The following is a 19107-nucleotide window of genomic DNA, read 5'->3' on the forward strand; positions in this document are numbered from 1 at the left end:
ATGTTTGCCATACTCACCATGTAAATCCCGCCGAACAGAGGAGCCATGAATTTGCTGAGCAGCGCGGCGCACAGACTGGCAACATGAACGAAGGGACCCTGAGAGGGAACACGGAGAAAGACGTACTGAAAGCACTTTTAAACACCAAGTGGAGCATGCTGCATTCAAGTCCAGGGTCATTATTCAAAAACCTTTGCACCATTAAACCCTGCTCAGATTTGGATTCAAACTACTTTACCTTCTCCCTGAATGGGAAATGCAACTGCTATTAAAAGTAAATCTTGGTTTTAGTTTTGCAGCTACGACTTTAACGAGACCAGAGGAAGCAAGATTATTAAATCCTCCATCCAGGCAACTTCAAAAACTGTCAAGGAATCCAATTTGTAAAGACTGTGGTGGGAAATGATGAGGGTAAACACAAAGCCTCTACCTCCTTCCCCAGAGGCATCCCGCTGCCCAGAGCGCAGGTCAGACCGATGACTTTGGCCACAAAGGTCTTAAAAGTCAGATACTCCTTCAGGACCACCCCCTAAGTATCGTCTTCATCTCAGGGATACCCGACCCTTAGAAATGAAAAAGGAGAGACAGATGCCAGGTGGGATGATGGAGTGGAGAGAAAAGATGAGTCGAAAGAAAGCAATTACAGAGAAGGGGATGAGAAGATAAAGAGAGAGCAGGGGGGGATGGGTGGGTGAGGAGAACAGCTGATTGATATTCATATAGTTTTCAGTATGCACATCTCATCAGAGGTACATTTTTATAAATTTCCTGCAAATGAGATCACTAAGAAACATGTCCATGTCTTTGGAGCTCTTATGGCGCACTACAGAGCCAATTACATTATTCAAACACAGAAATATGACCATGAATTAGAAATATGAATACACATGTTTATCTATAAATTGTGTGCCTGTGTCTTACCCACAGCCTGAGGTGCTAGGATCTGCGTGAATCCTGCTGAGAAAGTGATGAGTACCACAGGGTAGGTGACCCAGGCAATGTACTGCAGAAGCATGTTACTGTCCAGTCCACCATACATCCACTTCTGTGCTGCACATACACACAGAAGCAACTTTATCTCAGTATAACGCAGTAGAAAACTAAACCTTTTAACAACCTATTATCTATTATTGACCGGCTGTGATTCCTCTCTTTGACCTTCTCTCACTCTTTCTTCTGCCTTATTCAGAGATTTGTCTGGCCTCCTCCACATTCATTATTCAGCTCTCTCACTAGCAAGTTTACCAGCTTATAAAAAAACAGAGGAAGAGCAGGAAGAAAATGTACTTGGATCTCAGGAAAATTTGGGAAATTGGAGATCTCCGCACCTGGTGAATTAATTCTACTGTCAAAGTAAAGGTTGGTGCTTTTCACGCAGGAGTAAAAAACTATACTGTAAATATTAATGAAGGCAATTCCGTTAGCTGCAGTTCGAGATCAATATGAATATAACAGAAAAGGGCCATACAAGTCAATTTGTATTAATATTTTATTCTACATTGTATAATGCCTGACAATGTCTTTTAGCATTCACTATGAAGCCTGACTTCCTATTGCTTAATGATAATAATAATAATACTTCTACCTCTCCCTTTCTGTCTGTCTCTTTCCTACCTTCTTGGCAGAAGGCAATGGCATAGTCCATGACCCAGCTGACCAGAGCCATGACCAGCCCCAGCAGAATGAGGAAGATCCAGTCCTCCCCCACCCGTGAGATCAGGAACTTCTGGCAGCGAGATGCACATGCTGAGGGACCAGAGACAGAAAGAAAAGGGAGGAAAGCAGCAGTGAAATCTATTAAAAAAAAAATATATATATCTTTGAGGTGTGACAGGTCTGCATATAGATACTTGTCTGTGTGTGACTCAAAGAACCAGCCGTGTCTGAGAGAAAAGAGACGAGAGAAGCTCCCAGGTGTCGGCAGAGGAGAAGGAAACGGATGCAAAGAAGGGCAAAAGAAGCTCATTTGTACCGCACATTTCATACACAACAATTCAAAGCATGTTAGATACTGGAGGGAATTAAAACATTGAAACTCAATTGGAAGGGTTAAAACCGTAAAAAATTATCAACTGACAAACTGGGTTGAACAACATGAAGATATAAATTTGTCCAGTTAGCGGTCTATTTAATATCTAGCATTTCGTGTGTGACATTTGAATATTTCTGTGAGAATTAGAACATACAATCACATTTGATCTGATTTGGGGATTTTGTATTTCAGGTTTGCTGCACTTCGTATGAGTTGAGCTGATAGAGATTTTTATTTTCGGAAGCATCATCACTTTACTTTTAGTGTCTTTAACACTTTTGCAGAGAACTGTATCTTAGAGCTGAAACAACTTTGATTGATCAGATAGTAAAAATGTCAATAACTGATTATTTGCTTGAGTCACTATTTAATCAAACATGCCAAATATTTGCTGTTTAAAGTTTTTCAAATGAGGAATTATTGCTTCTTTTTTCTGCTACATCACTGAAAATCTAATTTCTTTGAGAGTTAACTCTTAATGGGCTCTGGAAAATGTGACTGAACTTTTCAAAATTTTCTGACACTTTATAGATAATTAAATACGCAGGAAGATCAGCAAATTAATCAATGAAATTAATCATTTGTTGCAGCCCTAATATATGTCATTTTTGTGATATTTGTTACGGTACATATACAGTGATCACCCATCTCTACTGTGTGTGAAAAATAATTAACGCTTTTGTTCTTCACTGGTTTTAGTCAAAGGAAGATGCTTTCAACCTGAATTTAAAAGGTGTTCGAAGTCTCCTCTGGATGTTTGTTTCAGCTCTGTGGTGCTTGCAAAAAGCTGCAATTTATCTTAAAAAAAAAAACCCATCTATAACACACCAGAAGCCGGAGACGAGCTCTGACGAGCAGTTAGATGTGTACAGTTTTTTTTTTCCATCTTTGTTTCAACTGAAAAAAGACAACTAAACTAGTCCAACCTGGCACACATTGAAATACATTTTCCTGCATCATGACTGGACATCAATCTCCTGATTATTTATGAGAACAGTTATTCTCCAATGGTGTGAATAAAGAATCCAGTTTGACTTGAAAACTAAATAAAAAAAAAGGGAATTAAAATAACACTGAGTGGAGTGAACAGAGATATCATCTACAGTGAATGAACAATAAACTAAAGGAGGTTACTGTGTGGTGACTCTGATGCAAGAGACAGAGCATCACTTTACTTCATCCACTTCAAATATAAGAATACAGAGACTAAACAAAGCTAGGTCATGGTTATAAATTCTACTATTACATTATAATCTATAACTCTGAGCGAGGTCAGCTAAAAGAAGCATCACTGGACTCATTTCTCCTCTCTTGTCTGCAGACACTGCCAAAGCCTGGAATTCACTCGAATATCCAGAGCATTCATAGATGTGCCCGTCCCAAGAGGATCAAAAAGTGTGCTACTAACACATTTGCCAGATCCATACTTCATGAATCCACAACAGACGAGATAGCTCCTGCTTTTTTTTTTTTTTACATGTCCTGCTTGGAACTCATTAAGTGACGTTCGTTATGGAGAAAACTGTCAGAGATAAGGAAACACAGAGTTACCGATGTGTGGATAAACAGGCTCAGAGAGACAGAAGGACGGGGATCAGACGGTTAGTGCTGCCTAAAGGTTGGTAATTTTGTATATTTTTCCCGTAATAAATCGCATGAGAAGATCAAAACTCCCACCTGTCATACCTGGAATTTGTTTGGGCCATTTTAGCATTAAAAATAAACATTTCCAGTCAATCATCTAATTGGTTGTCTGATTATTTGCTTCAGCTCCAAGGAGAGATATATTCCTCTGACACTGAACATTGGTACTGATTTATATTTTGTGCTGACCCCACAAACACCTTCAACAAATGTGTATCAATCTGCAGCTGAAAATAGTATCCAACAATATTAATTTTCTCCTTTTTGAGTGACATTTTCCAAGAACTAAATGATTTCGCATTTTCAAATAAAACCATTTTCTGAACTTATTTATAAAGATTTACGTCCTCAGTACAAACCAACAGGCCTGATATTGAGACACACAGATTCACAAAGCTTTCAGAGAGAGAAGTCTGACATGATATTGTCAGACGTCTCCTCTAAGACTGAATTGAATTCCAACTTTCAACTCGTCTATCTTACTTATATGAAGCTTTGAAAAGCTTTAAAAAAAAAAAATTTAAAAATTTAAAAAAAAAGGGTCCAAACTACAATTCAAGAACTTTACAAAATGTGACAAACATCTGACAGATACATTATGATCCCACATTTTGCTGTGGTTGTCTTCAATAAATGCAGCTACCTGACCAGTCATGACGTTCTGCCAATATCTATTTTATAATTCTGCATTAATTTTTCTATACTTTGGGACATTTTTGATTATGTTACTTGTATCTATAATTACGGAAAAAAAAAAACAACTTAAAGTTCATAAATATTTCCTGTTGTTTTAATGACACGATACTGGGAAAAAACATTAAACAATGTCATAAATGACAAAACAGTACTGCAGCAGTCTCTGTTGCAGGACTCTGGTCACAACTGCGTACATGACACCCAACAGAGAACGGATACATGCAATCACCCGTGTGCAGACAGACATGTCACAAACATAGAGTTAAAAAAAAAAGAAAAGGCGGAACATGCCTCAGAGAAATATCTAAAGATAAATCTGTGAGCATATTAGACTGTCATGTTTCTAGATGTTCAATTCTATAACTTCACAGTTCACTGGACTTTCCCTTACGAGAAGCTGGGGAAATTGCCATCATACACACGCACGCACACACGGCTGTCTTTGTGAGGACATTCATTGACATAATATCTTTCCTCGCCCCTGAACACAACCTTAACCATCATGACTAAGTTCTTAACGCTCACCCTGACTTAACCTGATATGAACAGCCCTTTAAAAGAGCGTGAGAAAGTGAGGCCAAAATTTACCCACTCTGAATGGTCTAACACTCAAACTGGTCCTAACAAAGATACTTGTCCAAGTACACACACACACACACACACACACACACACACACACACACACACACACACACACACACACACACACACACACACACACACACACACACACACACACACACTTTCTGGCACCTGCAAAGCCACATACTTCCATGTGCATCTTGGCTCGCGCTCACATCCGCAGGCTCAGTGGCGTTCACAGATGTCTTCTCCTGAACCCGTAATAAAATCACACCCGACGCTAGACATTTCCGCCACCTCTGCTGGCCCTGCATTGCATCACCTGACACCAGCTAGCTTTAAATCAGGAATAATGCTGAAAACACAGCAGGTCTTTCACATGGAAATAGTAGGCTATATTAAAAGATGTACAGCCATTGAATGCACAGTGAAACATAATGTCACATAATACACTGAGGGTGAATCTTGGAATAACCGCTAGACAGAGATCTGAGTAACATCTGCCATAAAAATCTCTGAAAATTTGTCTCTCTGAGTCAAAATAAACACATTGAGGCAGTGCGTGTTTTTAGCTCTCCATCACGACCGGCAGCAGAGCCTTTAGCTGTGTGTGTAGGCTGCCTCGTTCAGAGGCACACACTCGTAGTTCATCACCCACAGAGATGATGTTACCACATAGATGCATGAGAGGAAAACACTAAAACTCCTACTCCCACTGAATCTGAAGGCTCTCTCCGAACACATTACCTAAGAAGGCAGCGGCAGAGCCGGTCCAGCCTGAGCGCCTCTCTAAAGATGGATCTAAAAATACAAACACCTCTCGATCTGCGAGCACACGCAGCAGACGGTGAGCACACAAATCACTCTGACTGCCTTCTGATCTGAGAGTGATTGTTTTAAATGGCTCCTATTACAAGCAAGCGAGCGGGGCTGGGGCTGATATAGGGTAGCTTTCACCTATGGTGCAATCTATTGCACTTTAATCAGATCACTAGCCACGAGGGCAAAGAGGCAGAGATGGATCCTGGAAACCAGCCACTCTGGCTCGCTGGTGCAAAACAAACACTACCCTCCCCTCCTTTTGCCTTGTGTTAATTTTAGAGACATGATCTGCATTAAGACTTGGATTTTTTTTTGTTTAAAAGGGTAAATTTAACCAAGTCTTTATCTTATTTTTATTATCAGTTGGACTGTCAGTTATTTTATCATTTAACTTATTGATAATTTGGTCCATAAGATAGTCTTACACGTACACTGCAGCCACCCAAAGACAGAATCAGGAAAACTGCAATTGCAACTTTATTTTCTGATAATTTGGGGGATGTCAACAGGAAGTGTATCACCAGTGGACTGAATACTATATTTGTTTACATTTAGCTAAACCAGCACCATTGAAATTGTACAAAATTTAACCATGGAGTAAAGGATTTACTTTGATACTGAAGAAAACTTAAAAATGTTAAGATCCTCAGTTCTGGAGCTACAAAAAGTTTTTTTTTTTCCTAAAACTTCTGGGTGGATGTTTGAGAGATAATGATGTTTTCAAAAAGTATGAGTCAAACTGAACATAGAATTGTGCATCATGTCTTTGTGTCCAGATTTGACCAGTTTTGGAGTCCCAGATGGAGTAATATGTTTGACACTGAGGGTTGTAAAGTAGCATTGCTGCATCTATGAGATGTACGTGACAGCCGCTGCTGCAGCAACAACTGCTGACAGTGTTGGCAACCAGCAAAATCAGCGAGGCAAACTACAGGTGCTGACTTGGAGTTGTTTTGAGAAGCAGCATCTGTATCCACCTGCAAACACTTCCATTGCATCTAATCCATGAAATGGAAAAAAAAAAAAAAAAAAAAAAAAAAAAAATCACACTCCTGATTTTATCCAACCAACAGTCAAACGCATGGATCAGCAACTCTAAAGCAGCTGGAAAAGTTAAATTTTTACCAAATCAATGGCTGATATATCATCAAAATAGCTGGCAAACAATTTTCTTTTGATTAACTGATCCAATATGTTTCTGTCATATTTTGTCACTCATTATACAGTTAACTTGGGTATCATTGAGTCAGGGTTTAGATATCCATCTATCTATCCACATTCTTTCCATCAAATCAATACAATACAGGTTAGCAGAATTTCATTGGTGGAACTGAAAGCATCGACAAATTCAATGCGTCTTTCCAAAAACACCATCCTGGTGGTTGAATACAAACACATTTGGAGGATGTGCACACATAAATAGGCACACTAGCACAGCTACACGCACATAGTCACAATCTGTCACTCCATTATAGTTGAGTCCATCAGTCAAGAGGTGCCACTCCCTTATCTGCAGTCATCTGGGGAGACTAGAAAACCGACAGTTCAGATCAGAGCTCTGCTCACACAAACAAAAAAACACACCCACGAAGCAAATCAAACGCACGCGCGCGCGCACACACGCACACACACACACACACACACACACACACACACACACACACACACTGTGGGCATCCGGCAGAGGGTGCTGTCTTTGTCTGACATTGAGACAGCCCTTGTTGGCTGGAGGTCATTGCTCAGATCAGTCACATTTAATCGTGTTCACATCCCCTCTTGCTCCCTTGTGTCAGGTAGCCGCTGTGCTGTACTTTAAGAAGTCAGTGTTTACATATACACACACACACACACACACACACACACACACACACACACACACACACACACACGATCCACTTTGGTCTGACCTTCAGGACATGTCTGAACATTACACTACTGGCACACTTTGTACCTGCAAGCACAATCCAAATAAGATTCAGGGCTACTCAAGTGATCATCACTTACACTTGCACTTTGCACAACGGTCTTTCTCATTCCCCAGAAGGTCTGCAGCACGACTACGAACACTGGTGTTCCTCCGCAGCCCACCACCATCCCGCACCCCTCCATCCCGTAGTCGGGCTGCCTCCTCCTTGGCATAGACACCCAGCTCCTGGGTGTACCGCCCATACATCTGTGAATATAACAGACAGGAAAAAAAAAGCATTTATATATTTTATATACAGGTAGTAGAAGTGTGAAGCAGTTAATGAAGTGTCAGTGTCATACAGCAGGTTTTCCACTTAAGAAACTAGCACTATATTGAATCACTGAGATATTCTGTAAACATGCTGAGGTTCAGACTCAGAGTAAACAGAATGAGGTGTTAGAAATTTCAGCTACTCAAAACTCCACAGAAGTCACACCAAAAAAACACTCCTCCTTGACTCAGCAGTCGTGTAATGACTTATTTTCAGACAGATGAGCAGACAATACGCTCCACCTGTCGGCTCCCAGCTGATTAACTCTGCACGGCTGGCACACAATTGACTCCTAAAAATGAGAGGCGGAGTGCTTAGCAAACTACACACAATCGACCATATATAAAGGTTGTGTCCGAGAAATAAAGTGTGTTTGTGTAGCTTTGGCCAGTGTGCAGTTACTAACACCATAATGGAGCTTTTCAAGTATCTATTTGGTGTTGTTTTTTTGTCTTGTGACATTGCTGCCCGGTCTCACTGGACGATCCCTGTGGAGCAATCTTCTCTTCCTTATCAATGGCCTCAGCAACACTCGACCATCCCGCCACCTGCAGCTACCTTTGATAAATGTCAGGTGGAGGAAGCTGAGAAGATCCGGTGTGGAACCCCTGACCTCACCGCTGAGCAGTGTGAAACCAGGAGCTGCTGCTTTGATGGGGGGCAGTGCTACTATGGGAAAGCAGGTATTTGTGCGCTCTAATGTGGTTTCTGCTGCCTCGCATGTTCTGCGGTGAGTTTAGAACATCCGAGACGTTCATCCATCTATTGTCTTCCCTCCCAGTGACCGTGCAGTGTACCAGGGATGGCCAGTTTGTGGTAGTTGTGGCGAAAGATGCCACTCTGCCAGCCATAGATGTGAGCTCAATCAGCCTGATACAATCAGACGAGCCCGGCTGCACCCCTGTCGGTGGCACCTCTGCATTTGCTATCTTTCAGATCCCTGTCACAGCGTGTGGCACGACAATGAAGGTGGGTGGAAACAAAAGCTTTTAATGTTTTAGATTTTCAATGGACATTCTTTTTGTTTATTTTTTATTTTTGGACAAACAATCTCACTTTTGAAGGTGTTGCATGGAAAACTGAGCAGGAACCTGCACAAGTCAAACTCCCTGCATTTGATTTTTGTTGTAACTGGTCAAAAGCTAAATGGGAAATCTTGTAAAAACTGATCAGAAACATTTCCACGTTATGGAAGCACAGAACTATTTGAGACAACTAATCAAATGTCAGACCATTTTCTGTCACTTAAATTTGGTCAATTGTTTTTGCATCAATGTTTCTTTCTGCAGGTGGAAGATGGTTATGTGGTCTATGAAAACCACATGTCCTCCTCCTATGAAGTGGGAGTTGGACCAAAAGGCTCAATCACCAGGGACAGCCATTTTGAGTGAGTTCATTATGTGGTGGAAAAGAAAAATTGGTTTTGTGATGTTTCTTGATGTAGTCCTTCAGTCTTGAGCACTTAACACTGAACATGCAGCACACTTAACCTGCAATTGATGCCCTCTTTTCTTGATACCCCCTTTTGAACTGGCAATCGTTGCCAATTGTACACCACAATTCACCAGGGTCAAGCTTCACACTGGTCAACCTGCTGGCAACTATGTGCCAAAGAATTGTTCTAAAAGACCAATACTAATCAATAGAAGATTGGCATGTTGCCTTGATGTGAATATAAAAGTTTAAGCAGAATCTTCATGCGCACCACTCAATTCTTGAGTGTGTAACCTTATTGCACATCTGACAACATAATTAACTGTAATACCAATTGACTTGATCCTGGTCATTTGTTCCAACAAATCATCTAAGGTCAATTGTGCCATGTACACTATTTTCCATTTGATGGGATGTCCTTATTGACCCGAGTGTGTCCCAGTGAACTCTAAACAGCCACACACTTGCAGTCTTAATGGGCACTCTGGCCGTTAAGTAGGTACTACTCACAAATACTGCAAGTCTGGGTATTGGGCCGGAACCATAAAGTCCTCTGCTCTGCCTACAGGTTATTGTTCCAGTGTAGGTATTCTGGCACAGCTGTGGAGGCTCTCGCATTGGAGGTGAATGCTCTTCCTCCCCCTGTATCCGTCGCTGCTGCAGGGCCCCTCAGAGTGGAGCTCAGATTTGGAAATGGACAGTGTTACTCAAATGGCTGTGTGGAGGGCAAGTGGCACGAGGATCTACTACTGTAACAACACAATGCTGAACTTTTGGCATATTTTCTAAAACTGTACGACTTTAATTGCAGACAGTGCAGCATTCAGTTCCTACTACAGCCCAGCAGACTACCCAATCACGAAAATGTTGCGGGAGCCGGTCTATGTTGAGGTGCATCTCCTGGAGAGGTCTGACTCAAATGTCATCCTCAACCTGGAGCACTGCTGGGCCACATCTGACCCACATCCCAACAGCCTGCCGCAGTGGGACCTTCTGATTAATGGGTATATGAAACATAAATGCGTTCTTTCAATAACTGTAGATTTAATTTTTATTGTTGAAGAAAGGATGAACTCTTCTTGGCTACAGGTGTCCCTACAATGATGACCGATACCTGACCACATTGGTTCCTGTAGATGGCTCCTCTGGGCTCGAGTACCCAACCCACTACAAACGCTTCGTCATTAGGATGTTTACATTTGTGGATCCAAGCTCCTTCACTCCTCAGAAAGACATGGTAAAGCTGAGCTCATAAATATCCGGTACATTAAAAGATATTTTCAATTGTAGTTTCTTTGAACGAATGAGGCTTTCTCACCCTTTGTCAGGTGTTCATCCACTGCACTGCAGCTGCGTGTTACCCGGACAGTACAAATGCTTGTGAGCAGCCGTGTTATCGGAAACGTGAGTATCTAACTGTACACTATTGCAACGAGTCTAAAATCCCTTTGGAGACCAACTATTGGTTATGTCAATAAATTCTGTTTTTTAAAATATCATGTTGCAGTAGGAAGGAAGAAATTAGTGGTGCCGTAGAAATCTGTGGCCTTACAGAAAAGCTTATGTTTGAGAGGGTGAAAATTGGTTATTGGCTCAGAAGTCCTGCACATCAAATCCTCACAGTAGCACTGAAACCAGACTGTTTGGAATTCTAGCTTGAGAAATTACTTGATAGATATCAAAGCTGATACTCAGATGTGTCTTTTCAGCATTTTTCTGTTCTCACCAGAACTTCCCTCTTTTGCAGGAAGAGCTGCAGGAAAGAAAGTTCCCTCCAGCCAGAGAGCGCTAGTCTCGAGCAGTGAGGTGATTCTGACTGAGCTGAGGACCGGATCTGTTCTGAACACCAAGAAATGAAGACTCATTGGCAGCCATGTCTGGCTGTCACTTTTAATAAAAGCGCATTAAGTCTCATGCTTACAATTTGCGTCTTTTCTGAATTACTATTTGAAGGTCACTAGGTTTTTGCTGAGGTAGATTTCATGCAGTGGAGTCAAGCAAGTAATGTGACCAGTCTTCCTGATTTGTGCTGAGAAATCACAAGGTTGCATTACAACTGCATACTTTGCTGAAAGTCTATACTTAAATGTGGGGAAAAATCTGAATATAGCAGTGAAGCACTGAAATATTTTAGACTAGTTACCGGTTATGAAAACATTTTCAGGGATTGTGGCTGAGAAATGTCATACTAGAGAAATGTTGTGCTTAAATAGAAACATCAATTTTACAGAACTGGTGTTTTGGCATGATTCAAGCATTACTTTTTTTTTTTTTCTCTCTCTTTTGAAACCCGGATCTTTCCAGCATGCCACAGGCATATTAAGATGAGCCTCACGACTCCTCCAGGCTCACTACTCGTCTCCTTCCTGCTTTCCCCATCTTCCTCTTCATTTTTTGATAACAGTCCCTGTAGGTTTCCATGTATGCTACAACTTGCAACATCACTGCTCTGTGCACCGCCTCCCTCTTTGTCCCACTCCATGTCCTCCACACGCCGCCCCCCCCCCTTCCTCATTGAGATGGGCATCACGACTCCTCCAGACTCTGTCTTTTTTGCTCGCATGAACAGGAGGTGCACAGGGAAAGCAGAGCTACCATTATAGGTTCCATCTGACTGACAAGCAAAGAGAAGGACCATGCTGTCAGGATGCTCATCTCCCTCCACTTTAACCTCCAACCTGCTGGGAAGCATTAAAGCAAGACGCAGCTATGCATCATTCTCAGATGGCAGTGCTGCCTCATCTATAAACCACACTGCAAAATTCTCAGGGGGATTGGCAAATAGGTGAGATGACAAGCACTAACAAGAGCTGCTGTGCGGAAATTCATAAATATCAGTGGAGTGAAAGTGTAAACGGGTTTTACCACTGGTTAAAAATGCTATCAATTAAACTGGCCCTTGCAGAGTGTACAGTTTGTGTGTGGCATGCTAATTGAGTTGCAGATTGAACCAATATTTTGCCAATTCATGTTGAATGAAATTACTTTTTGTCCTAAATTTGCAAATCCAGATGATGCCAGCTTTAATATATATAAAATGAGGTATACACTTCGCACCGCAGTCATCAGCCTAACTTCAAAAACATTATTTTGTCATTTTGCCTTTATTGGAAAGCAATTCTGCAAAACTGACACCCGTTTAAGCAGCCAAAGGTTGCAACAGAGCGGCCACAATTGTTCCTTTGACTTTTGTGGCCCTTCAGTGAGCCTCTACAAGGAAGAAACATTGTGTGAATCTGAGCTGAGCTGACAACGATGGTCTGAGTTACTACAGAGGAGCTCGCAGATTGGGTTGAAGATAGTGATTTAGTATTTGTTCGTACATGTACCGACGAACACTTCTACTTAAAGTATTAAGGACAGAATGTTAAGAAAGAGTGTGCAGCAAAAAATTAACAAAGAATCCAGATAACGTGCGAGAACCATAAAATGATGACAGTTTAATGGCCAGTTTCATCAAAAAGAGTCATCAAAGCTGTGTTGGTATTTCCTGATTTAAATGACCCATATCTGTCAACGTCCACAGATCTTGACCAATGAAGTAATGCATGGAGGAATGTGTCAGACACTGTTGGTTGGTCTACATTTCACCATCACTGCACAGGGAAATAAAAATCTATTCACAACTACACTTAATTTCAACTTTTGGTGGGCAAACACATTTTCATGTACCCACACGTTAAAATATAGGCACTCACAAACCGACCACCAGCACCAGACAAACTCCCACTGTGAGTACAAATGGGGCATGTATTTCAAAAGTGTTTCTGGCCATCTGGAGCAAGGCCCTGTGGGAGAGCAGCAGGTGGGACCCTGTGGGTTAAATGAGCTGTTATCTGGAACCAGTTTACCTCCCACATGACCGACTTCTGTATCTACATCAGTCAGTTTACCTCCCACACGACAACCCTTTAAACCAGTTCAGCTCCTGCCTCCCGCTGGTTGGTATTCACTTGGTTTTCACAGATTCTGAATTGGTGTCAAACACTGAAGGATAATTTGGTCAAAAGAGGAGGAAGCCTGATTCGAGGAGGGATCAGAAAGCAGCAGCTATCATGGCTGGCTGTGAAAGGCCACGTCACCTGTCAGCCAATCAAACACTCTCCTAATTTGAACAATATGGAAACAATATAAGAGGTAAAATGAAATAATTCAGACCTAATTTATTGTGGAAAAAAATAGTAACCTGACACTCCTGAGAGGTGGAGCTTTTGTTCACTGAGAAAACAGACAAATATGCATTAATTTGGTGAAGTTAGTCTGTAGTATCTACATGCAACATTTACCCCTACATTGAATTTATGTGTTCAGAAATATTAAAATAATGATGTGTTTAGATGACTACTTTTAGCATGCATCTCATCTTTTTTTTCCACAATGAACACACAATCCTCTCTTTTTAAACATTTACTCCTCAATATAAGACATTGAACAATACATTTATCAGTGGACTACCATATACAACTGATAGTAATTTTGACAGATCCAAAGTAAATAGAGAATTTGTTCCGTTTTTGATTAACTATTTATATTGTAGCAGCTATCTATTTAAACCTGGAATAACAGGGTTGTTGTGTGTGCAGAGGAGTCAGGTTGTGAACCCAACACTGACATATCACACCATCTTTTAAATTTATATGGTGAACGTCCACACAAATTAATTCAACACAGTTGAGAGAATCACAGTAATCTGTTTACTGTGTAGCTCTTTAGCTGCTAAATGCTTCACTACCAGAAACTGTCTGCAGTTTTGTGCTGTTCTACTGTACAGTTGGTTTACAGAGCTTTTCACTGAATGCAACTCTTTGTTAGGGCCAAAAAAAAACTGAGTATTGGGAGTGAACCAGAGGAGTAAAGTTGCAGGCCTGACTCACTGTAACGCTCTGCGAAGCTGAAGATTCGAGTGATAATTCTCAGTCGGTTCATCACTGCAAATGACCCCATTCACATTGTCTCATTGTTTTCATGTTGTCATTTAGTAAACCTTTTATACAAAATGATCAAATTCAGCCACTTTAATATCTCTGAATGTATTAGGCGAGTGCTGGCAAATAAATGAGTAGGTGTATGACATTTGGATTCACAACATTGTTGCAGCAATGTGATGACATACTGTAATTTGGCAGAAACTGAGCTCATAGGATTGGTATATAATAGCCATTTTGTTGTAGCTGTTTTACCTAAAAATAGTTTCTTAAAGGAAAATTGACTATATCATGTTAACACCGTGGTTAAATACCATAACAGAGGACTTTATCCATATTGCCCACCGAAACTTGAACGCTGATGGGAGTTTATTGCAGATACATCATTATCAGTGTTAATAACAGCCAATAAATTGCATTATAAAAAGGCAGACATTTATAAATAAGTTTGTTTACCAGCAAACACTGAAAAGTTGATTGTTTGTTTATGTAGCCTATTTATATTGAAAGAATCAGCTGATATATTATTCCAAAATATGTACTAAAAGCTTTCGTACAACAACTTACTGCACAGGATCACCTATCGACTTTGTAACAAGAAAAAAGTGCCACATGTCCATCAACTTACTACTGCCTAAGACCCCCCACTTTACTGCTACATCACTCACTCCGTAACCATTCTGAGTCTGACCATGTGCAAGCTTAGCACAACAGACGAGCTAAAAAGTTCTATATTATTCAGCAATTCCCAAAGCACAGGAGGATAATATATTCACAGTGAGGAGACAGCAAGGACAAATATTTGATGCTCTATGAAGGCCTGAGTATCTAAAACTTTTATCCTTGCTTCTTTTTGTCAATCCATATTCATAAGCTGATTTTAATCTCTTCTTTTTTGTAGTGTGAGAGAGTGAAAGGATCCTTCATTGCAGGGAGAGTGATGGATGCTTCAGACCCTTAAACTCCTACATACTGTTGTGGCAGTGTGATTACTTAAGCACGTGCTGAGTGTGTATTGATGAGACCGGGGGAATAACGGGAGGACGAAAGCACTCGAGCTAATCTCAACCCTGTAGCCTCCGGGGCCACGGCTGAAAATTGAATTAGAGGAGGAAGTGAACAATTTTGACTCATCCCGTTGTCCACGTTTGCATTAATACAGGTAATGGCGGCTGCTTTTAGAATAGTTACCTATGAGTCACGGCGCTCTCTCACACTCGGGGGGGGGGGGGGGGGGGGGGGGGGGGGGGGGGGGGGGGGGGGGGGGGGGGGGGGGGGGGGGGGGGGGGGGGGGGGGGGGGGGGGGGGGGGGGGGGGGGGGGGGGGGGGGGGGGGGGGGGGGGGGGGGGGGGGGGGGGGGGGGGGGGGGGGGGGGGGGGGGGGGGGGGGGGGGGGGGGGGGGGGGGGGGGGGGGGGGGGGGGGGGGGGGGGGGGGGGGGGGGGGGGGGGGGGTGTGGTGAAATAAGCATGCAAACAAACAGACCTGAGCACGCATGTCAAACCCAGACAACTGAAAATACACCACAACACGATCACATTAGTAGAAAGCAGCACAAAGGACAGGGGAGTGGTAGGGGAGGAGAGGTAGGGGGGGAGGTGATGTCAGGGAGACTGAAGCATCAGAGGGAGTGACATCTTGTCAGCAAAAGACATGAGGGGGGAGAGCTGGTTGTTTTGCGTATTATGACACTCATCCGCAGAGATTTGCAACAGGTTTAAAATGAACATTATCAGGCAATAAGGCACACTGACAGCACTGTCTAGGGTTTTGTGAGCATAAACACAGGATGCCAAGATATATTTGATTTTTTTCCTGCAGTATAACGATATTACGTTTTGCAATTTAAGTTTTCTGTGCTCCAATTTTAACTACTGAAGTACAGCTTTGTGGTGCTTTTGTGTTACATTTCAGTACTTCTGTACTCCATTGCATTCCATGTATTCACAGTGCTTCTTGTTTAATCTGTTCACACACACGCATAAACACACAGACACACACTTACAAATATGAGAATATGCTGCTTTTCATTGTTTTATATTATAGTAAATATCTTTGGGTTTCGAACTGTTGATTGGACAAAAGAAGCAAGTTGTGTGAAGCATTTTCTGCTATTTCATTTTCACACAAATTTGATCTCTTCTATTTCTAAGGAATCCGCAAAATAATTAACAGATTATTGGTGATTAAAATAATAGCTGCAGCTATAGTTCCTTAAAAAGATTATATTTGTATGTATTTTGTCATATTGCCTTTAATGGATAGTTGCAGTAGAGAGATGGTGGGGGAAGAAAGCAGGAGACTAATATGCAGCAAATGTCCTGCTGACAAGGAGTCTAACTGCTGAGGGCATTAACGAATAACACATAGGGTCACTCCACTTTCTAAGAATTTATATACAAGACATATTGTTATGTTATTTAATATGATGCTGTCATAGAATTAATTATCCAGCAGTGTATAAAGTTGTTGAAATTATCTCCACAGCCTTAAAATACTTAATGGTCATTCATCAATAATACTAATAGGCACGAGTTACAAAATGACAATCATAAAATATCCAACTCTTTTCTAACGTTAAAGTTCTGTCCCACAGTAATAGTACCTTTACTGTGTATTTTGCTGATAACTTTACTTAATATTAAATGTTATAAGTATTGCTACTTCTACTTTTCCACTGTTTGTTACATAATAGTACTTCATTTTGGTTCGCCAACTGTTTATGATTACAAACTATTATTACCTGCTTTCTCCTGGGAGGTTGATATGGAGTGTACAAGTGTTTGAACATTTTTCATTGGCCACTATACAATGTCAGAGTAATATTGCTTGGCTTGTGATCACAGCACAATGAGTGGGGTCTATTTTAGGAAGTCAAATGAAATGAGATATTTTCTGTCAGCAGTCGCTGCAGTGGGCCGTTCAGTGGTGTGCAGGTAACAGCACTATTTGGAAGTGACGGGGCTCAAAATGGACTCCAGCCAGCCTCTGTGTGGCAGAACGGACAGAATGCTGACTATGAGAAACTAGACCCCCCTGAAGAGACAGCGCTTTCAAGCATGTGTGCGCATGTGTGTGTGTGTGTGTGTGTGTGTGTGTGTGTGTGTGTGTGTGTGTGTGTGTGTGTGTGTGTGTGTGTGTGTGTGTGTGTGTGTGTGTGTGTGTGTGTGTGTGTGTGTGTGTGTGCGTGTGTACAACAGCAACAGAAAAGGAAGTGTATATACATGTCCAGTATACTGCATTCAAATCCTATTTATATGTTTGACCTCATAAAGCACAAGGATTCTTATTGTGCTGGTTTTAACAAACAGCAATAAGTGGTTCGGTAACAATGGCTCATTCAAAGACTCAGAAATCCTTCAAAGAGATAGCAGTAAACTGAAGGCAGCATGTTCATATTTACCAGCCCAAATGGTCCGTGACACTTTACAACCAACAATACAAAAGGGGAAGAGAGGCAACAGATCTCACACTGTTGAGGAGTCCAGTTTTCTGTGGACAGAGTGCTGTTCATGAGACAATCTGTGTGTGATTTCTGCAAACTGCATGCTAACAGTATTCAGAAACAAATACACGCGCATACATTCAGAGAGACCAGCAGCATGTGTGTGAGTACGGTTCTGTGGTGCTGCAGTGCCCTTTGGTGAGGGGTCGGGTGGCTTTTCCTTCTCAGGTGGATCATGACTTTGATCCCTGCAGCAGCCAAATCCTGAAGCCTCCCGCTGCTGGAAGGACATGAACATGCTGTCACTAACATCTGCTCCGACAGAGACGGACCCACGCACTCATTTAAGAGCGCGCGCGTGTGTGTAGGCAGGTACATATGTGTAGGTGCACTCCGTAGCCTCACACACACACACACACACACACACACACACACACACACACACACACACACACACACACACACACACACACACACACACACACACACACACACAGAGATAGATAGATAGATAGATAGATAGATAGATAGATAGATAGATAGATAGATAGATAGATAGATAGATAGATAGATAGATAGATAGATAGATAGATAGATAGATAGATAGATAGATAGATAGATAGATAGATAGATAGATAGGCTCACAAACAAAACTGCATATGCATTCCACTTCTGAAAAGAAAAAACACAAACACACAAACCTTATGACACATCCAGACCTCCCACACCTCTGAAAAAAGGCTTTTGAAAAGGCTTCAGCAACACTTCGACACCAAGTCACCACAACGCCATCTGTCTCTGTCCCTTTTCTTTTTGGTCTCTGACCTGCCTCTTCTCCAATTTACCTGCTCCATTCCTCTATCCCATGAGACAGCAGGGAGCCAGACAGCCGCTAGCCGCTGTCCCAGCATGCACTGCATCTGCAAGTTGTAGAAGCCAGTGACCTGTGCACCAAACGCTGGTTGCTTTCAAACTGTCAGCCACTGTTTACCATTCCTCTCTGCATCTCCACACAGAGAACAATGGCTGCAGCCAACAAAAAAAAAGGCTCGAGTTTCATTCACACTTTTTTTTCCATGAATATTTCAATGGTTATAAATAACTTGGATAATGAGCTTGGAGAAGTTAGTGGGGATCGTGAAATGCTTTCTAAGCAATTTCCAAGAAATCAAGTTGGTGCAGCTTCAGTGCACAAAATATGAATGGATGTAATTTACATAACAGAAAACTGTTTTCTTTAGGGTTGCTTTAATGGGAAATGTGGCCATAACGTGGCAATTTGCAACTTA

At 41.7% G+C, this 19107-nt stretch overlaps 2 protein-coding genes across 2 annotated transcripts in view; one reads left to right on the forward strand and one right to left on the reverse strand.

Moving 5' to 3' along the window:
* The window catches only part of LOC138617215 (chloride channel protein 2-like), a 41499-nt gene that overhangs the window by 20221 nt on the left and 2171 nt on the right, over positions 1-19107 (reverse strand). Inside the window, 6 exon segments of the mRNA XM_069691984.1 lie at positions 18-98; positions 431-525; positions 528-563; positions 922-1050; positions 1615-1746; positions 7781-7949. Coding sequence (XP_069548085.1) covers positions 18-98; positions 431-525; positions 528-563; positions 922-1050; positions 1615-1746; positions 7781-7949 — 642 coding nt within the window.
* Positions 8429-11307, forward strand: LOC138617218 (zona pellucida sperm-binding protein 4-like). Its single transcript, XM_069691993.1, has 8 exons — positions 8429-8699; positions 8798-8985; positions 9306-9403; positions 10019-10176; positions 10262-10433; positions 10540-10687; positions 10779-10854; positions 11198-11307. The coding sequence occupies exons 1-8, from the start codon at positions 8429-8431 to the stop codon at positions 11305-11307; spliced, it is 1221 nt and encodes a 406-aa protein (XP_069548094.1).

The sequence above is a fragment of the Brachyistius frenatus genome, unplaced genomic scaffold (genome assembly GCF_029030835.1).
Source record: "Brachyistius frenatus isolate BFR_SWC_R1_liver_20210118 unplaced genomic scaffold, ASM2903083v1 Contig_12, whole genome shotgun sequence".
NCBI classification, from domain to species: domain Eukaryota; kingdom Metazoa; phylum Chordata; class Actinopteri; family Embiotocidae; genus Brachyistius; species Brachyistius frenatus.